General features: G+C 42.2%; 1 protein-coding gene across 2 annotated transcripts in view; it reads left to right on the top strand.

Annotated features, from left to right (window-relative positions):
* LOC307215935 (uncharacterized protein) overlaps window positions 1-18091 on the top strand; it is a 102910-nt gene that overhangs the window by 17622 nt on the left and 67197 nt on the right. Inside the window, exons 3-4 of one of the 2 annotated variants that reach the window (XR_013838716.1) lie at window positions 10980-11025; window positions 12894-14153. Coding sequence is in view for 1 of the 2 variants with exons in the window: in XM_079975773.1 (XP_079831899.1) it covers window positions 10980-11025 (46 nt within the window). In the remaining variant the exon portion in view is untranslated. Of the gene's footprint in view, window positions 1-10979; window positions 11026-12893; window positions 14154-18091 lie in introns of those variants that run through there. The other variant, XM_079975773.1, reaches the window with a different exon arrangement.

Consider the following 18091-nt stretch of genomic DNA (forward strand, 5'->3'; position numbering starts at 1 on the left):
AGCCTGCCTGAATGACAGGCCAACATTCTTCACATTCTGCTGCCAACCAATATACTGAGGCTATGATCTGGACAGCAGTGCTACCTATTGCTCCTTTTTGTCCTTGGCTGTTCCACAAAGAGCACCGATTTATTTCTATCAAGAGCTCGTTTGGACCTAGCAAAACCCACATCCTATTGTTTAAAAAGTCCAGATTTAGCAGTTGGTACATGGGCAGAGCTGCCAGTTGTATCAGAGTGCAGCTGATAGCTACTGGCTTAAATATCACATTTGGCATCCAAGGACTCAGGATTAGAAGACAAATGGCTGAACAGAGAGCTGGGAAGAAGTGGAGTGTGGGAGAGCTAATCGGATACAGAAACAATTAGGCCTAAAAGGTGGGAAAATGACTGATACAATCCAGGAATGGAAGGGTGCATTTTAGGTAATTTAGAAATATCGATTGATTTGCATCCACGAAGATCTACTGTTACGTTCTCTTCATAATTATTATAATAATTGCAAATTGCAAATTTTCTTTTGAACTAGTTGAATTCGTACCACCACACACATGTCATATTTATATAGGCAGCCATACAGGCAACCAAGAACTCTCTGGAAAAATGCCTGAAAGCTAGTATTTGATTTAAAATGCTCATGAACATTTGAAAAGATACGAATGATATTGGTTAACAGAGGAGCAAGCAGCCCTGCACTAGTTCTCTGCTCTCTGCCAGTGCCAGATTTATGTATAGGCTAAGTAAGCTGAAGCCTAGGGCCTCTAAATTTAGGGGGCCTCACCAGCCCGCCTGCTCCCCAGCAGGCAACCTCCTCTCTCCCCAAATTGCAAACCCAAGACTTCATGCGAGGGCAGGACAACTTGGGTCTCTAAATTTAGGGGGCCTCACCAGCATGCCCGCTCCCCAGTGCCGCAGCCTCCCCTCTCCCAAAATTGCAAACCCAAGACTTCATGCAAGGGCTCTGGTGTAAAGCCTGGTGCACCAGAAGCCCAGAATAGCAGCAAATAAAATCGACTCATATGTCAGCGACTGATAAGACTTGTCAACCAGTTCTTCCAAAGGCTTCCTAAATTTTAAAGCTGCAAAATACAGGCCAAAAGAGAACAGGTCTGGAAAGAGTGAGCCACACAATGGGCACCACCAGTGAAAAGGCCCTGCTCTGTGTAGCTCCTGCCCTGTCATTTGATAGGATGCCCACTTGGCCTCCTTCTTGACATCTAATGCTCTCTATTGGAGTCTCCATGTCCAGTACAAAGACCATAAGAAGGGAGAGCAGGGACCTTGAAGTTCCCAACAGCTGTTAATCAAACAAGCACACAGGCCACCTTTGTCACAGTCAGGATGCCTATGTTCTGGCCAGGCCTGCACCCAATCTTGTTTTTGTACAATCTTGTTTGTTCTCAGTGACCAAAATCATATTATCAACATATACAAGCAGAAAAGTTGTTTTTCTTCATTTGCAAGGAATTGTACAAAACAAAAAGGCACTAATAAAGAAAAGTTCCAGGGTGGCAACAGAAAGCAAACTAAAAATGCTTTTGCAGTTCATCAAAACTATCCAGCAATCTCAAGTTATAGGAAAACTGGTGCTATTACCAGTAATCCTTCTAGCTGGATAATTGGTTTGGCAACTTCCATGCACATGATGTGTGATACTAATTATTTCCCCCAAGAGTTAAATTATAACTAATCAGAGGCAGCTACAGTTGCAAAATGGCAACAAAATATCTGTGAAAGGAAGAGTAGCAGGTTTGCTCAAGTGTGTTGCAGGTAGAAACACTGTTTGTAATGAAGTGAGAGCAGTAGTTTACTTGCTCAAATGAACAATGAAAGATCTGAGAATTTAAATTCTAGATTAAAATTGAGTGCCTGGTATCTGGTGGGCAATCTCATACTTTTCTTTCCACACTGTGGCTGCCGACCAAATCACCTGTCAGGAGAGTTATGAGATTCCGGTGAGGGCCAGATGCCTTGTCAATCCCAGCAGGTATATAAGAGGACGACTGCCCTGGCCAGGCCTCTAGCATTAGCATATAAACACTTGCATACAGTCTCTCTCCAAGTCTTTTCAGCACCTAAATTTTAACCTGAAGTTCTTTAGCTTCCCTGAATTGCTATTCTGTGCCCCTAAACTCACAATGCCTTGGACACTAAGATCTAGCTTTGAAGGACTTCTGGCGGTTCCCTCACTGCGAGAAGTGAGATTACAGGGTACCAGGCAGGGGGGCTTCTCGGTAGAAGGAGGAACATCCTCCCATTGGATGTCAAGGAGATAAGTGACTATACAACCTTTAGAAGAAGGCATCCCTGTATGGGGAAGTTTTTAATGTTTGATGTTTTATTATGTTTGTGCATATGCTGGAAGCCACACAGAGTGGCTGGGACATTCCAGTCAGATGGGCAGGGTAATATCTTTACTACTACTAATACCGCCCTTGGATCTCTCGATGAAGGGCGGTATATAAATTTAATAAATTAATAACAATAAAATAAATAAATTCTGTGTCTCCTCTATTTAAATTTTCATCAATTTTATCATATTTCTTCCCTCTGAAAGCTGATGTGTCATGTGCATGTGAGAGGAATGCACCAAAATAGGGAATAAACAGTTGAAGAGACTCTCACATTGACTTAGCTCCGACTTCCAACTTAGCCCATCCATCTCACCCACAAGATGCTTCCAGTATCAGCTAGCATGTAGCTTCCATGGTGCTTTAAAGACAACCCTGGACCCTCCTGGAGGAAGAAGAAAACTGATACAAGAAGCTCCCGCTGCTAACTCTTTAAACATAGTTTCTTTTCTGGCTTTTAAAACAGTAAAATAAAGAGATGAGACCAGAAGCCCCTTATTTATTTATTTAGCAGGTTTTACAGCTATAAATAGAAGCCTGTGGAGAGAAAAAAAAGCATCTTGCTAACAAAATTTGTCCATGGCGAAGCAACTAAATTTTCGTTTTATCTGTCTGACTATTGATAAATATTCATAGGTCTATTAACTCAATCCCTGTGAGTTTGGAAATATCTGACTCCTCATAATTCAAGGTTCTTATCTCCTCTTCACCCCCCACATCATGAATCTATCCCTAATCAAAGCTCCGGCTTTCCCAAACACTATCACTTAGAAAACATCATTACAGCCCTGATACATGCTGATAGATGCTTCCTTGCAGTTTGCCAGTGGGCTTTCTTCCCTGCTTCCGTGATACAGCATTGAGAAGGATTGCTCACCTAATCTTTATAAAGCTCTGTGCCTCTATTTGAAGTTTCCATGCTCTCTTCCCTTGCATTAGAGTTCAGTTTATGCAAAGTTATAATATGAGCTTGTTGCAAATATTTTAATGTTGCATCAACAAAAATAATGTAGTAGTAGCAGCAGTTGTTGCTGTCAAACTGTGCTCTTGGAAATCAAGTTATTCCAGAAGGAAGAACTGGGGTCTTTGGCCTTGGTTCCAGGAGTATCCCAGGAGACTAAATGTTCCAGCTTCTGTCACTCCTCAGGAAGGGAGAATAAATGAAGAGAAATGATATCTGAAAACGCTAGCTGTTTCTTTGGTTTCTCTAGTATTTTCACTAGTATTTTCAGGCCTTTACTTATAGTCTCTATGATATAACATGCTATAAAAGTGGGGGGAGGGGGCTCTCAGAATTATTTGTTTCTACTGATGCAGTTGTTCTGGTAGTGTTTCAAAGAGCGGATTCGTCTAGATAGGACCAAAATGTGGCAACTTCCAAGATGAGCACAATGCCCTGAGCTTGGCAACACTGGATTGGGAAGGAACTAAAATTCAAAGTCAGGTTATTACTGTCCCTGCCCTCTCACCAGCAGGGCCTGTGGATGTGATACAAGAAAAAGGTGTGTCCTTCCTGAACATTTTTGCCCATGTTTCCAAAATAATTAGGGAAAACCTTTAGACCAAGCATGTCCAACACATTGATTGCGATCAACTTGGGGAATGTTGACTGATTTTCATCGATTGCAGGCAGAGAAAGAAAAGACTGAGGTGGAGGGAGAGAGTGAGGATACCGTGTGTGGGGGGGGAGCAGGGAAGGAGAATCACGGAGCAAGGAATGAAGCAACTCGGAAGGGAAAGAGTTAACACCCACACCCACATACCCACACAGAAGCTAGCTCCTCAGATCTGTGCAAACTAATATAAAATATACTTTGACTTTTCTCACTTGTTTAGTTACTTGTCCATCTAGTAACTATTTTCATCTGTCACAATGATATCCAAAATAACTACTGTATCTGCGAAATAAAGATTTATTTATTTATTTATTTATTTATTTTATAAAGTTAAATGACGTCAGAGGGTGGTAGATCACTGCCAAGTTTTGATAATTGTTGCTGGATCACAGCCAACTTGAGGTTGGACTTGCCTGCTTTAGGCCAATAATTGACACAAACTGATGCAATGCTGACTATATTAGCATTTACTGCTATGATTCATTATTTACAATTGTTTCTTTGACGCTCCTCCAAGGAACTCAGGATGCCACACATGGTTATGCCCTGGTTATTCTCACAAGAACCCTCTCAGGTAAGCCAAGTTGAAAGATAGTGACTGGTCCAAGCTTAGTGGGTTCTATGGCTGAGTGAAAATGTGAACTCTGGTTCCCGTGAACTCTGGCCACCTCACCCCACTGGCTCTTAATGTCCATAAGTTTTATCTAAGTGTGATGTAACAAATGAAATTTCTTCTGATCAGGGCTGGGTAACTTTGGACCTGTTGCGATCTCGCACCCAAACCTCCCTCGCTGGTTGTTGAAGGTTAAAATAGGACAGTCTTATTTACGTCACCCTGAATTTCTTGGAGGAAGGGTGACATACTAATGAACTTAACACTAACTCTGTCATTTAACATTGTGCATTATAACCGTGGTGCTTTATTTTTAATGTGAGTTAATTGGATTCTGTTAGTTTACTCTAAGCCACCTGGAGTTTATATAAAACACTGGGGACACAACTTTATTTTCCAGATGAATAAATAAAATAAACAAAGGCACAATAGGAATGCTTCTTGAGCAAGCCTCTTGCTGCAGAACAGATAAATATGATATTTTCCTCATATACAAAGAATCCTTAATAGGGAATCTTTAGGGTTCAATTAGTCTCCTTGCCTAGGCATTTGTGTTATTAGAAACTAGGCTGCTAAAACCTTACAGAAAAGCAGTTCAAAAGAACAAAAAAACAAGTCAGACTTTCTTGTGTTAAAGCCCTAGGATAGTTTGAAGGAGAGAGATTCATTAGGGAAAGCTTTGTCTCTAAGTTCTCCAAAGTCATCTTCATTTCTGTTGCTTTTCCAGCTGCTGTCTGCCAGCTGGCATCAGGGAGTCTTCTAAAGGATTCATTCTCCAAGTCATTCCCCCAAATTCCGTGTGAGGTTCTTAAGGAAAGGTTATCACAAGTCTGAGGAATTAAAGCACTTCACAAGGCATTATTGCCAGCCATGCAGAGCAGTAGTGAGTGGTGTATGTGTGTGTTCTCTCTTTCACTGAATCCATCTAACTTGCAAAAAGCATTGAAAGGCAGGGGGAGGTTTTAAGGCTGAGTTCAGCTGGAGCTGGGCCAGGAATGCAATTTTATATGCCGTATCCTGCTCACCAAAGGCATCCCCTGTAACATTTATCCAGTGAAGATACGGATGTCCTCTTCTTCTTCTTCTTCTTCTTCAACAACAACAACAACAGTTTTATTTTTTATACCCCGCCCATCTGATTGGGTTGCACCAGTCACTCTGGGTGGCTTCCAACATATATAAAAACACAATAAAACATTAAATACTAAAAAGCTTGCCCATGCAGGGCTGCCTCCATATGTATTCTAAACGTTGAATACTACATTGGCTTGAATATAACCATTACCTTCCCCCCATCCCCAAATTCTGTCCGTGAAAAGTTAGAGTGGGGCTTAAATTCGCAACCTTACAAAAATTGGCTTTTACGATATCTCTGCTGAAACAGACATACGGTAAAACGGAATGGGTGTGAGTGCCTGCGGAATTTTAAGGAAGTGGCTTTTATTCAGGTATTGTCTCCCCCCCTTGGATTTTAAAGGTGCGCCTTATATTCAGGGCAATATGGTAGTTACTTATCTCCTTGGCTCAGGGATCATATTAAGCCTATGGTATAGGAGCATCCACATCCTGGGGAAAGGCTTGCTGTTTCTTCAAGGGATTCTTCTTGTTCACATCCAATCTTCCAATCCAGATAGAGATGAATCAATATTTTTAAAAGCTCCCATTTAACCATATCCTGAGCAGGAATGTTTTGACTCACATATTTATCACAGAGGCCCATGATCCACTTAGCTACTGCTTTCTGCAAACTTGCCACAAACACAATGAGCTATATTTAAGACACTTATTCATAATACACCAGCATAGTTGTCTAGGGGCTGGACTCTGCTTGTTTCCAAAAGCAAACAAGTCTGGTTTGCATTGTGCCTTAGGGGCTCGCAGCGCTTGCATGTCTGTCCTTACTTTTGCTCCTTCGCTTTCTCTCTCTCTCCTTTTCATAAGTGTCGTTCCTTACCAGTCAAGCATATCCTTCTACAGCCCTCTTTGCAGGTGATGCAAAATCATTTTGTGCTGTACAAGTGTTTTACATCAGACTACTCTCTGGGTTAGCTGGATTTCCATTAGCCCCGTTCTCCTGAGAGTGGAGCACAGCCTCTCAGTCACAGTTACAACTGAATCATGCGTGAAGGCCCAGGCTCACTTAAGCTTGGAGAACGCTGGCGTCCACCCACCCAGAGAATTCAAGTGCTGTTGGTGGTAGCAAAGGCTGGCCTCAGATACATCAACACCCCTAGGAAGCATGCGAAAAGCAATGAAGGAGGGTGTGGGTGTGGCATACATACATGTTCGTAAGTTGGTTACAGGAACCTCAAGTAATGCCATGTGCATGCATGTGTCAATGGCTCCAGTGCTAGGGGCGTAGCTAGCTGCTCCAGCACTCGGCGTGGCAGGAGCGTGGCAAGCCACAACGATCCGTGCAAGGGGGCGCCACATAGGGGCGCTGTGTTGATCCTGCCAGGGTGTCGGTGCGGCAAGCTGCCTACAGAGTCTGCCTGGCAGACACAAGCCCCACGCTGCCATTTTGGGCAGCGTGAGGCCCCGAGCCACTGTGTCACTCCCAGGAGAGACACGTGGCTCAGGCGCTGCAGGTCAGGCCCTGCGGTAAGTGCTGTTAGAATTCCTGCTCTATGATTGCAGTCATGGGATCTTTGTCTTTCACATGACGGTGTATGTTTTGATTTCACAGAGTGGGATGTGATGGAAACAGGATGTTTGTGTTACTGTGTTCCGTGAAGTAGGACTATTGTCCTTTGTTCTTTTTCTCTTTGCTGTCTGATGCTAGAGAGAGAGGGAGCCATGTTGCTGTGCTCTCTGTGTGTGTGTTTATATGTAAATAAAGTAGATTAGCCAAAATGCTGAGTTGCTGAGGTCTGTTACGCAACTGTGCAAACTCTGTATCCCTAAGTGTGCTGGTGTCGGTTGGCATTGGTAGCTGTGATGTTTGGGCAGAAAAAAGCTTTTGAAGCTCCTGAACGATTGACCAGGAGGGAGAGAACATGTCAGTCGGGCATGTGTCTCTGCCAGGGTCCTACTCGAGTGTAGGCTCAACTCCTGACAAGTGCCACCCTCTGCGGTGTGCCATTTTGTCACCCCCTCAGGGGTGACACCCGGGGCAGACTGCACCCCCTTCCTATGCCCCTGTCCTTTGCTTAAACAGGAGATCTGATAGTCTGGGCTTGGTTCACAATAGGAATTGGCCCAGCATGAAATATTCCAATGCATTACAAATTTCATGCAATTTGCCTTAAAGTTCCACTACAGCACAGAGTGCAAAAAACGATTCCACACATGCCCAGTATGTGTCTTTAATTAAATCCATTTTCATCTCACTCTTGGACACTAACCATAGCTCACTCTGATCTAAGCAAACAGCCAGGGAAGCTGATTATGCCAAACTCTTGTCTGCATTTGCCACCATTTTGTGACAGGCTCGGCCCCTGCACCAACATTTTGTGACTGGTGGACCTCAGCGATTTTCAGCCATCTCAAACGAACCTGGGATATTAGAAATTTAGAGAACCCCTGCTTTAGAGTATGCAACAGAGGGACTCTTCTTGAAGTGCTTATACGTATTACATTGAGATGAGAATCGCAAAAGACTAATGCTCTAAGTTTCTGTTTTGTTGCTTGGTGTTCCCCAGATGTGCTCCCCTGAATTCAGCCACTCTTGAAACACAGGTTCCTACTTTGAGTCACAATTATTATAGGGACCGTAGCAGCTGGGTGTATAGTGCTGAGGATTCTGAATTGTGTGCGTGCAGTGAATTTCAATGGTTCCGAAGGACAGTGTGCTTTCATAAACTTTGTGAAATATCATTTTAGAGAGGTGCAGGTATATAACAGTTAAACATGCAAGAAGTGGCACAAAATAGATAGTCACAGCAGGAGGGTAGAGATTATTTGAAAATGTTGTAGTCCTCTTTGCTTTCATTTGCATTGCTTACCATAAGTGGGGAGGGGGATTATTGTTATTTTATTATTATTAAAGGGCATTTTATAAGCAGAAAGGGATGTGTGGCCTTGGAAGTTGGTGGGTCTTATCAGATTAAAAGATCAAGGGCTAATGGTTTTGCAGGAATTATTAGAGCTCTACTTTGCTTCCAACACATTGGTGGTTGGCTTATAGTCCTGATCAATGATATTTTGCAAGCCTTATATTTTAAAATGAGCAAAGACTGAAGGGCTAACCATTGTGGCTCTGCCCATTGGTTCGTTTCCAAAAATGTTGAGGCACATTCAAGGACCCCCTGGACCACTAATTGCCTATACCTAGGTCTCGAAAGGTGTCTCCATTGATGCATTGTGGGCTTTGTATGGTCCATTGGATGTGGCCTGGCTATCTCTTCATAGCTCTTTTTGCACCTCAGTTGACAAATCACTGGAAGTGGAAAGTTAATGACTACTGTTCTCATCAGCAGGTCAAACCAGTAGTGGCACTAGCCATAGGTGGCCCTACCATTGGGCAAGGTTTGGTGCCTGCCTCATGTCAGAGATGATGAAGGACAAGGAGTGGTGGCAAGGTATTGGAATTGTGCTGGCACCCTCTGTCTACCCAGCAGCCCATTAGCTAATGTGCTGCATTCAGGTATAGTGAAGGCATCCATTGTTGAAGCAGGATTAAACTGCCAGTAGTGGGGGTGCCATCTTGCCCTTTGCCTCAGGCAGCAAATTGTCTTGGGCTGGCCCTATTCTCCTGGGGAACAATTCTCCTGAGGCTTAGTCTTGATCTGAGGGCATTGCATAATCCTAGAGCCACAATAAAGACCTAGAAGAGAGACTGTGCAGGTGAACTGCAGATGAGTGATTACTTCACCCTGACTTACGTGTGTTATTTCTTCAGCCTGTGTACAAATAGGCACAGCTGGGGAAGATGGCTGAAAAAATAATTGTACACTATTGCAAATAATAACCAGATGTTGCCTCTGATCTACTTCAGCTTTCTATGAGTAAATAAATTAATATCTGTGCTGTCTAATAAAATATGGACAAGAAGAAATGAGAATTGAGTTCATTGAAGGCACTGCGTTAAAAAATTAATTAGGGCTGTGCAGGTTGTAAATCACAGATCATTCTGCAGTGCTTTGCATGAAAAGGGAGATATGCTTACAAAGGTCTGTAGGGATGCGGTGAAATACTACCAGTCCCAGAAGACAAAATGTGGCCTCTGGAATAGAATGCTGGTAACTCTGGGGATTTTTTTTTTAATCATTATTATTTTCAATTAAGAGCCGGTTCCTTGGTCTCAAAGATGTTTGCAGAACCTGAAAGCATGTGAGCATATTTAAAGTAAGCAATAGAGCTGAAAGAAAACACTGCAGAAATCTGAAATTTCCCCAAAATGTCTCCTGCATTTTGGACACTTTTAAATCTTGCTTTTAACAACTTAGTTTCCAGGGAAGCTTAAAAACAACAACCCCAAAACGATGCATTGGTGGATGTAATTATGTGCCAGCTTGTAAAGTCTAATACTTTTACATATAGAACAAATTTTTTTCAACCATATCTAAAATTGGGAATTGGGTTTATTTGTTTTGTGTGTTTGTGTGCTCCCCAGGGAGTTAGAAATATATAAATTCAAATTGTAGTTGCATTTCAGGGAAGGTATTGCTTTACTTCACAGCAGAATATCATGTTTGAAAGTGGTTGGTTATGCATAGGACTCCCTTTGATGAGAATGATGAATGGAACCATGTGAGCAGACAGGCCTTTAAGGTATTCCATAGCTGCCCCCACCCCCTTCCTCCACACTGAAGGTGGGTGGGTATTTTTCCTTTCCCTTCCCTTCATTTATTAAAAAAAGAAAACAAATACCAGTTTGTTTTCGTGAAGCACCACCTCCAGAGTGGACTAGTTTGTCCTCCGTTCCTATGGCATGTCAGGCGATATAAGGACTGTTGATCCTATGGTTCAGAATGCCTCAGAATGAGTCTTCTTTGCTCACTCTACCTCTGAATCTACCTCCTCCTCTGGGGAGGAAGGGAAAGGAGAATGTTAGCCGCTTTGAGACTCCTTCGGGTAGTGATAAAGTGGGATATCAAATCCAAACTCTTCTTCGTCTTCTTCACCATTAAACATCCACCCAGGGACCTTAGAATTGTAGCCTAAGTATTATCATCTATAAGTCAATGAAGAACTACTCTAACTCTTAGGAAATTATTAAACAACTCAATCATATCAAGCTTTCAAAAGCGTATTCATGAAAAAAGTCTTGAATTAAAATATGACAAGGGCAATAATACCCAATAATATTTGAATAATAGTGTGAATGGTAGTTTGTCCTTGTTAAGAGTTGGAACCAATTTGCTGCAATGATATACTTTAAAGATTATCCTTCATGAATTTCCATGACAAATAATCTCTAGATGTTTGAATATTGAAAGTATTTCATTTTCATTTTCAGCATTTTGACAGCGCAGTCAACATTTGACAATATCTGGTCAGGAGCAGTAAGTATTTGACATATTGCAATCAACATTTGATGGTATCTGATAGATTGTAGCAGTCTCTCTATTTAATAGTATTAAAGAGATGACTTGGAACAGAATTTTATAATATGTTAACTTATCCATACATGTATCCAATCAAATGTTGATATGATTTTTTATAAAAAATTCTGAAAACTGAATGTTGGGATTGCAGCTCAAATGTCAACATGAAAGCAATTATAGTCAGAGTAGTATCGTGGTTAGAGTGTTGGCTAGAGTTCAAATCCCCATTTAACCATCCATGAAGGTCACTGGGTGATCTTGGGCCTGGCATGATCTCGCTGCCTAACCAACTTCACAGGGTTGTTATGGGGATAAAATGGGGAGCAGAGGACCATGCACACTACTCTCGGCTCGTGAGAGGAAAGTTGGGGTAGAAACAAATCTTTTAAAATCCAAGTTATGACCTTTTCTGTTTGCCCTAGTAGCTACTTCTTGTGAGTTTGTTAATTCACAATCTTCTAGAGACTAACCAGGCAAGAAACAAGCACTAGGCTTCAAAAATTAACCAATAATAAAGAATTTGAGGTGTGGATAAGTGAGCTTTAAAACTCATGATTGCCTGTTTTTGGAAGGAGCTAAAAAGAATTCTGGTATTAAAAGGTTTGGAGTATAGCTTTGGTGGAAAGGTTGACAAATAAATTAAAGTGGGCTTGAGGTACTAAAAAGAGGGATGAGAATGGTTTGATTTTGTAATGTATGTGAGCAATTTTTTATTTGTAAGAAATAATAATGAGGGGTTGGTATACACATATTTGATAAAAGTGTCATGGGTACCAGTAGCAAATGGTTTTGCTCTGTACATATTCCTGTGTGCAATGATGAGCCTTAGGAGAATTAAAGGTGTGATAGATGTGCAACCATGAGGGGGCTCAGAGGGGAGTCCAGAATGCTTAATTGACATTTTAATATGCTGGACAGAAGGGAAAAAATGGAGCTGTGTATGAAAGCAAATGGGGCTTCAGTTTAGCATTGCTCAGGCTGTCAAAAACCATGACCTTGACAAGTCATATTTGTATAGCAAGTCACTCTTTATTGTTTCTCCTCAAGATGAGACACCCATCTGTCAAGTTTAGTACAGCAGTTGGAGAGGGAAATGGTTGCCAGGGCTTATTATTTGACATGCTGTTGACACAAAGCCATTCTTGACTGGAGGGAATTCCCTGATTGCAGAGAAACAGGATGAAATACAAATTAGCTAACAGAGACATCAACAAGCATTGCACCCAGACATGGAAGAGGTCCCAGAAATCCCTCACGGGTGTAGATCAATCATGCCGGTTCTGAATCAGGATTTGAGGAACCACGCCCTTCCTGGATATCATCTTATTGAAACCTGGTGATTTGTTGATCCCTGTTTGCTTCTCTACTTTTCTTCTCAGTCTTTCAGTTAAAAAGGAACCTCCAAAGTCACCTAATGTTTTTTGCTTTTCTCAAAATCTGGTGACAACCTAGGGAGGAGCAGAACGCAGAAATGTCACTAGTTTTATCAAAATGCTTTTCAGTTCCCTCAACGTTTTGTAGATGTTTTGTCCAATCAGGAACCTCCAAATTCACGTTAGTATTTCACTTCAGGCAATGCTTGGTTTCAACATGTTTATTTCTAAAGCTTTCTAACACATGCTGGTTATTATTAGCAAATCACATAAGTAAGATGGGCTTTGCAGGAGCTGAACTGCTCATCCGAAGCATCCATGATATAGCTTTGCTGTTTTGTTGATTAAAACATGAAACAAGCATAAAATACGCCCCCCCATAGATATGTGCAAAAAGTCATATATGTGTGTGTGTGTGTGTGTGTGTGTGTGTGACTTTATTCATTTATAAAGGTTAGTTCCATGAAAACAAGAAAACCAGTAATTCTGCATGAATGTTGCTAAAGTATGGATAACAGAGTTCTGGGCATCTTTCTCCCAGAAGGAGCACAGACAGCTAAAGTTGATAGTAGGCATCATGCTCTACATATGTTTCCAACAACAACAGTGGACCTAATAGCAAGCTATGAAACTGATCTTTGAGGAGGATTTTTTATTAGAACGGGTCAAAGGCCATTGAGAGCTGGACTACTTATGAGGCAGGGTGCAGCAGCAACCTCAGGAAGTAAAAATGCAAGAGATGGCACCCCTGTAGGCAGTGCTTTTTTCTAAAAAAATGTTTAGGGGTACTCTCATTTTCCTACTCATATTGAAATACTTTCCCTCAATGAGGCCAAACTTAGATTCACAAAATGTTTAGGGGCATGCATATCCCTGTGTCCGCCCCCCAGAAAAAAGCATTGTCTGTAGGCATCTCACCCCCATTGCTTCTGCTTCTACCAGAGAAGCAACCCAGGTAAGGGAGGTGGTGGCAGAGCAACACTGTTCCATTGCTGAGCATTGTTGCTGGTCTCCTCCACCTCTGGGGTGCAGAGAGGCCAGTGGCAAAGCTCTCCTGAATGCCTCCCTCTCAATGACTCTTGGTAAGAGAGAGGCATTCCAGAAGCCTTTGCAGACTTTGGTCCCTGCCCCAGCCTGGTCACAAAGCTTTTCAAGGGTTTGTACTTGAAAGAAAGCTGTTGTGGAGCATCAAGTCCCCCACATCATGGGCGCAGTGATGGGATGTTTTGCCTCAGGCACCGAAATGTATCAGGCCAGACCTCCTTCTACGGCTTGATAAACCACCAGCCAACAGCACCTCCAGATTGTTTGGATTGAACTTTAGTTTCTTGGATCTCAACCAGCTCATCACTGAAGCCTAGGCTCTTATCAGTGGAAGGGGGGTACTATGAGCAATCACGCTCCTATCTGGCCAGGTCTATGGGCTCCAAGATATCTTAAAGCCTGCTAGACACATGTGAGGGATCTAAGACAGATGAAACCATTCCTTTTCTGATGATATAGTGCCTCTGTTCCCTTTGCTTTTTAAAAACAGCAGCACATAAATCTATCCTGGAGTCTATTTATCATTTGAAACGAAGGTTATAAAAAGAAACCTGGGGTTGTATCCAATACGACGTCAGCAGTATTCTGCTCACACAGCAGGACTTCTCCTTTCTCTGACACCCCCCCCCCAAAAAAAATCTGCTTCAGAGTGTCCTTCAACCCTCCGGAGCAGATTTTGAGGGTGGGAGGGTGGGCTGACGGAAAAGAACATAAGGTAGAAGTTTCATTGTGCACACAGAAGTTGGTAAGTGGAAAGGCAGCATTGATACAACCCAGATTTCTTGTATTTTTATCCAAAATTTGGGTGGCCATGTTGCTCCAGCAGAAGAAAATTTAAAAGCCCCAGAATGGTAAAACCTTAGCAGGACCAACCAAAATAACAAGACTTTAAGCTTTTGTATAAGTGATGGTGATGATGTTTTTAGACAATCGTTTAGACAAGAGAGAGAGAGAAAGTTCATATCGAAGGGAGATGTTTCACAATGTATCAGCTCCTTCGCATCATCGGTTTCTTTCTCTGTGCAAACAAGTCATTGCCAGGTTTCTTGGGGAAATGGTATAATGGCTGCTTTTCTCTTTGACAGTAAGTGTCAGTACAGTTTATCCTTTGTGTCAAGGCAAAATGTTGGAAATAGATGCAACTGAAGTGCTACTATCCCAAGGGGTGATGTTTGGATAAACCCCTTTTCTCTGTGAACCGAGATATATAAGCCCCAACTGTTCTATCTAGAGTTCCCTAGGAAGAGGTATTGACTTATACCACTCAGGGAATTGTTGCTTTGTGAAGGGAACTGGGATCTTCTAATGATTCTTAGCACCCTTAACTAACTACAGTTCTCAGGATACAGGAAGCCATGGTTGTTGAAAGTGGTATGATACAGCTTTAAATGCATAGTGCAGATGCAGCCTCAGATTCAGGTCTTCAAGGAGAGTGCAGGCTAAACTGGCATCTTTTTCTGTCCCACTTAGGCTTCTTGGAAACATGAACAATTATAAGTTTCCTGCTGCTTTTGGAGCCAAACCCATATCTCTCTAATGGACCAAAGCATGCTTTGCGAGCACCTTTGTCATTTTTCAGAAGCCCAAAGTTGTAATGGCATCATTCTGCGCACACAGAGAGTCCGTTTTAGTTATGAAACGGTGATTTTCGAGAAAGCAACTGAGAATCATTTCTTGGAAGAATGACTCATTTACCTGAAGGAGCTCTGGCAAATATCTGATGCAACAGCTCAGGGAAACTGGCAATTTTGTTCAGTGACTAAAAGCCTCTGCTAAAAGGAGGGTATGGGGGGTATGCATCCTGCTACATTGCCACTGATGTTGTTTTGTGCTAGATGGGGACTCAGTTGACTCCCACAGTTGCAAGGAATGCATGATGGGGGGTTTGGAGGGCCCCAGGGGCTAACCCTACCCCTATGCCACACCAGGTCTCCATTCCTCCCTTTTCAATCTATCTGTAGTTGGTACTCATGAGACCCAGTCACCAGGCAGCAAGACAGTGAGATGAGCAGGCAAAGGAGCAAGGAAGGTTGGCAGGACAGACTGGTGATTGCAGGACCATGGACAGCTCTTACCAAGCAACTTGCTCTGATGAAGGGTAAGCAGATGCCTTATGAGCTTCTGACACCACTCCATCCCTCCTAAATTCTGTACACCAAATGTGGTTACATGCATGAGAACAAAGTGAAGGCATGAGTGACTTGTCATGACCCATTCCCAATGAAAACTAATGTTTAAAAAACAACAACAAATCACAGATGATCTCAAGGCGGGGTAATCTGGTGTAGGCCCTTCAACACATCAATAGTGTATTTGCATATGATTATGGAGGCTGAAAGGGTTAAAGATGTTGACCTTTTTTCAAGGCATCTTGAACAACTGCTTGATCTAGCTGCAGCATTCAGAGCTGGTAGTTCTCCTACAATCAAAAAGGAAATGTGGTCTCTGGGGGAAATAAAAACCAAGACAAATACGTTTTGGTTTGCAAGCTGAACACAGATCTCAAGTGTGATCCACATCTCCATTCCTCCTGCAACCAACTTTACTTTTCTTTCTGCAGCATGCTTCTGGATATCTGTAACAATCTGCAAATAGAAAATAAGGACCTATCCTCCAACATTTCTCCAATAGAAATAGGGACAGAGTGCTACTGTGCTCAGATCTTGCTTAGGAGCTTCTCATAGACATCTGGTTGGCCACTGTGAGAACAGGATACTGGACTAGATGGGCCACTGGCTTCATCAAATAGGTTCTTCTTATGCTCTTACGTCCCTCTCTCTTGACTCTGACCCTACCCAGTTTTGGCTCCAGTCCCAATCTTTCCTTGCACATGGTCTCTGAAAGATTGCTCTGAAGAAACATGACCCTTGACAGAGAAAAGTTCCCCCTCTCCTGATATACAAATGTTTTGTTGCTTAGAAATAAGAGATACAATACTAATATCTTTAAACAAAAATTAATGTCATGAGAATTCAGAAACCTTAGTATCATTAATATGTGGTTTAAATCCTTCAGTAGAGCTTTATCAGAAATTTCCATTAAAAAAACCAAACAAGCTTAGAATAGGTTTACCAGAACAACAATTGATTATTTTAAGATGAAGATCTCAAGCAAATTAACAGCTGAGAGCCATTCATATTACTATAAATAATACAGGTGGTACAAACTACGGGATACAAAGGCTCTTGTCTTAAATCAGTTCTGCTCAGTGAACTGTGAACTGGCTTTACCAGAAAAAAATGTGTTCGGAGGTGAACTGCTGATGTTGTGGTATTTATTTATGCCAGTTTGTCTACCCTGAAACCACAAAGGCCATTTTAAAAGCCACTGATACAGATTCATTCAAATAACCACACACCCATTTTGTTACCTTGAAAGAGTTTCATGAAATTCTTCAGTCCTCTTAGAGGTGTTTGGAACTGTCCATTTCAGTTTCTCTTGTTTTTCTTTTTTCTATTTAATCTTAAAAAAATTACATAACTCAACTTTTTGAAACAAAATGTCTGAATTGAAGCTCAGCCATCCTTCACACTTTTCCAAATTTTGCAATGCAGTTTTCCGGCCATGTGCACAAAAATACACATACATGATGAATATATTAGTGGAAATAACATACAAAAAATCATTATATATGGGGAAATGGGTTTGCCGAAAAGTGTATATTAGGCAAACAAATCAGAACAAATATTCAATAAAGGACATGGACTAATCTCTGTGTAAGTGTCAGGGACTGGGCAGAGGGGGAATGGTAGAGACCGCCTCCCCAGCCTGACCCTTCCAGAGAAGAAGAAGGCAGTTCAGAATTACAACAGGGGTTTGAGGGAGGTCACAGCTCAGAGGAAGATGAGGGGGAAAGTTAGGAAATCATGGGAGAGGAGGAGGCAGAACCGGAGCTGCAGCTGGCTGACACAGTGTCATTAGAAAGCATCCCAGACCTTCCATCTCCCAGAACCCGGCGAGCCTTAAAAATAGGAGGAACAACACGCACAAAGACAGAGGGCACATAGCAGCACCCATAGAAGTGACAAATGAGGAAGTGGGAGAGATGGGTAGAGGAGATTCACTTGCCATTATCCAAGAGGCTGGGTTCTATAGCCTCTCTTTGTCAATATTGAAATAAAAAAGGACAGCAAGAAACCTTCCCTTGTCTTTACACTTTCCTGGGCAAACAGCTGGGAGCCACTGACAGTTGTGTCAGTTGTGACCTCATTCTGATGCTGTCCACCTGAAGAATAGGCAAGGCCATTGTGACCTCATGTTGATGCTGCCTGCCTAAAGGAGGAAGACTGGCCATTGTGACCTCAGTTGTTGCTGCTAACTAAAGGAGAGACTTCCATTATGACCTCATGTTGCTGATGCCCAACTGAAGGACAAAGACTGGCCATTGTGAACTCATGTTGATGCTGCTCAGCTGAAGCATACTGACTTTTGTGGACTTCATGGTCATGAAGCCCACCTAAAAGTGAAAGAAACTGGCCAGTGAGCCTTTCAGTAGATACTGCCCATCCAAAAGTGAGAAAGATAGCATTCCTTGTGTCTAAGTAGTAGAGCAAAGAACTCAGAAGCAAAGGGCCCTCAGCGCCACCCATAGGGGAGATGATGACGCG

This window comes from Podarcis cretensis, assembly GCF_951804945.1.
Source record: "Podarcis cretensis genome assembly, chromosome: 5".
In the NCBI taxonomy this organism is placed as follows: domain Eukaryota; kingdom Metazoa; phylum Chordata; class Lepidosauria; order Squamata; family Lacertidae; genus Podarcis; species Podarcis cretensis.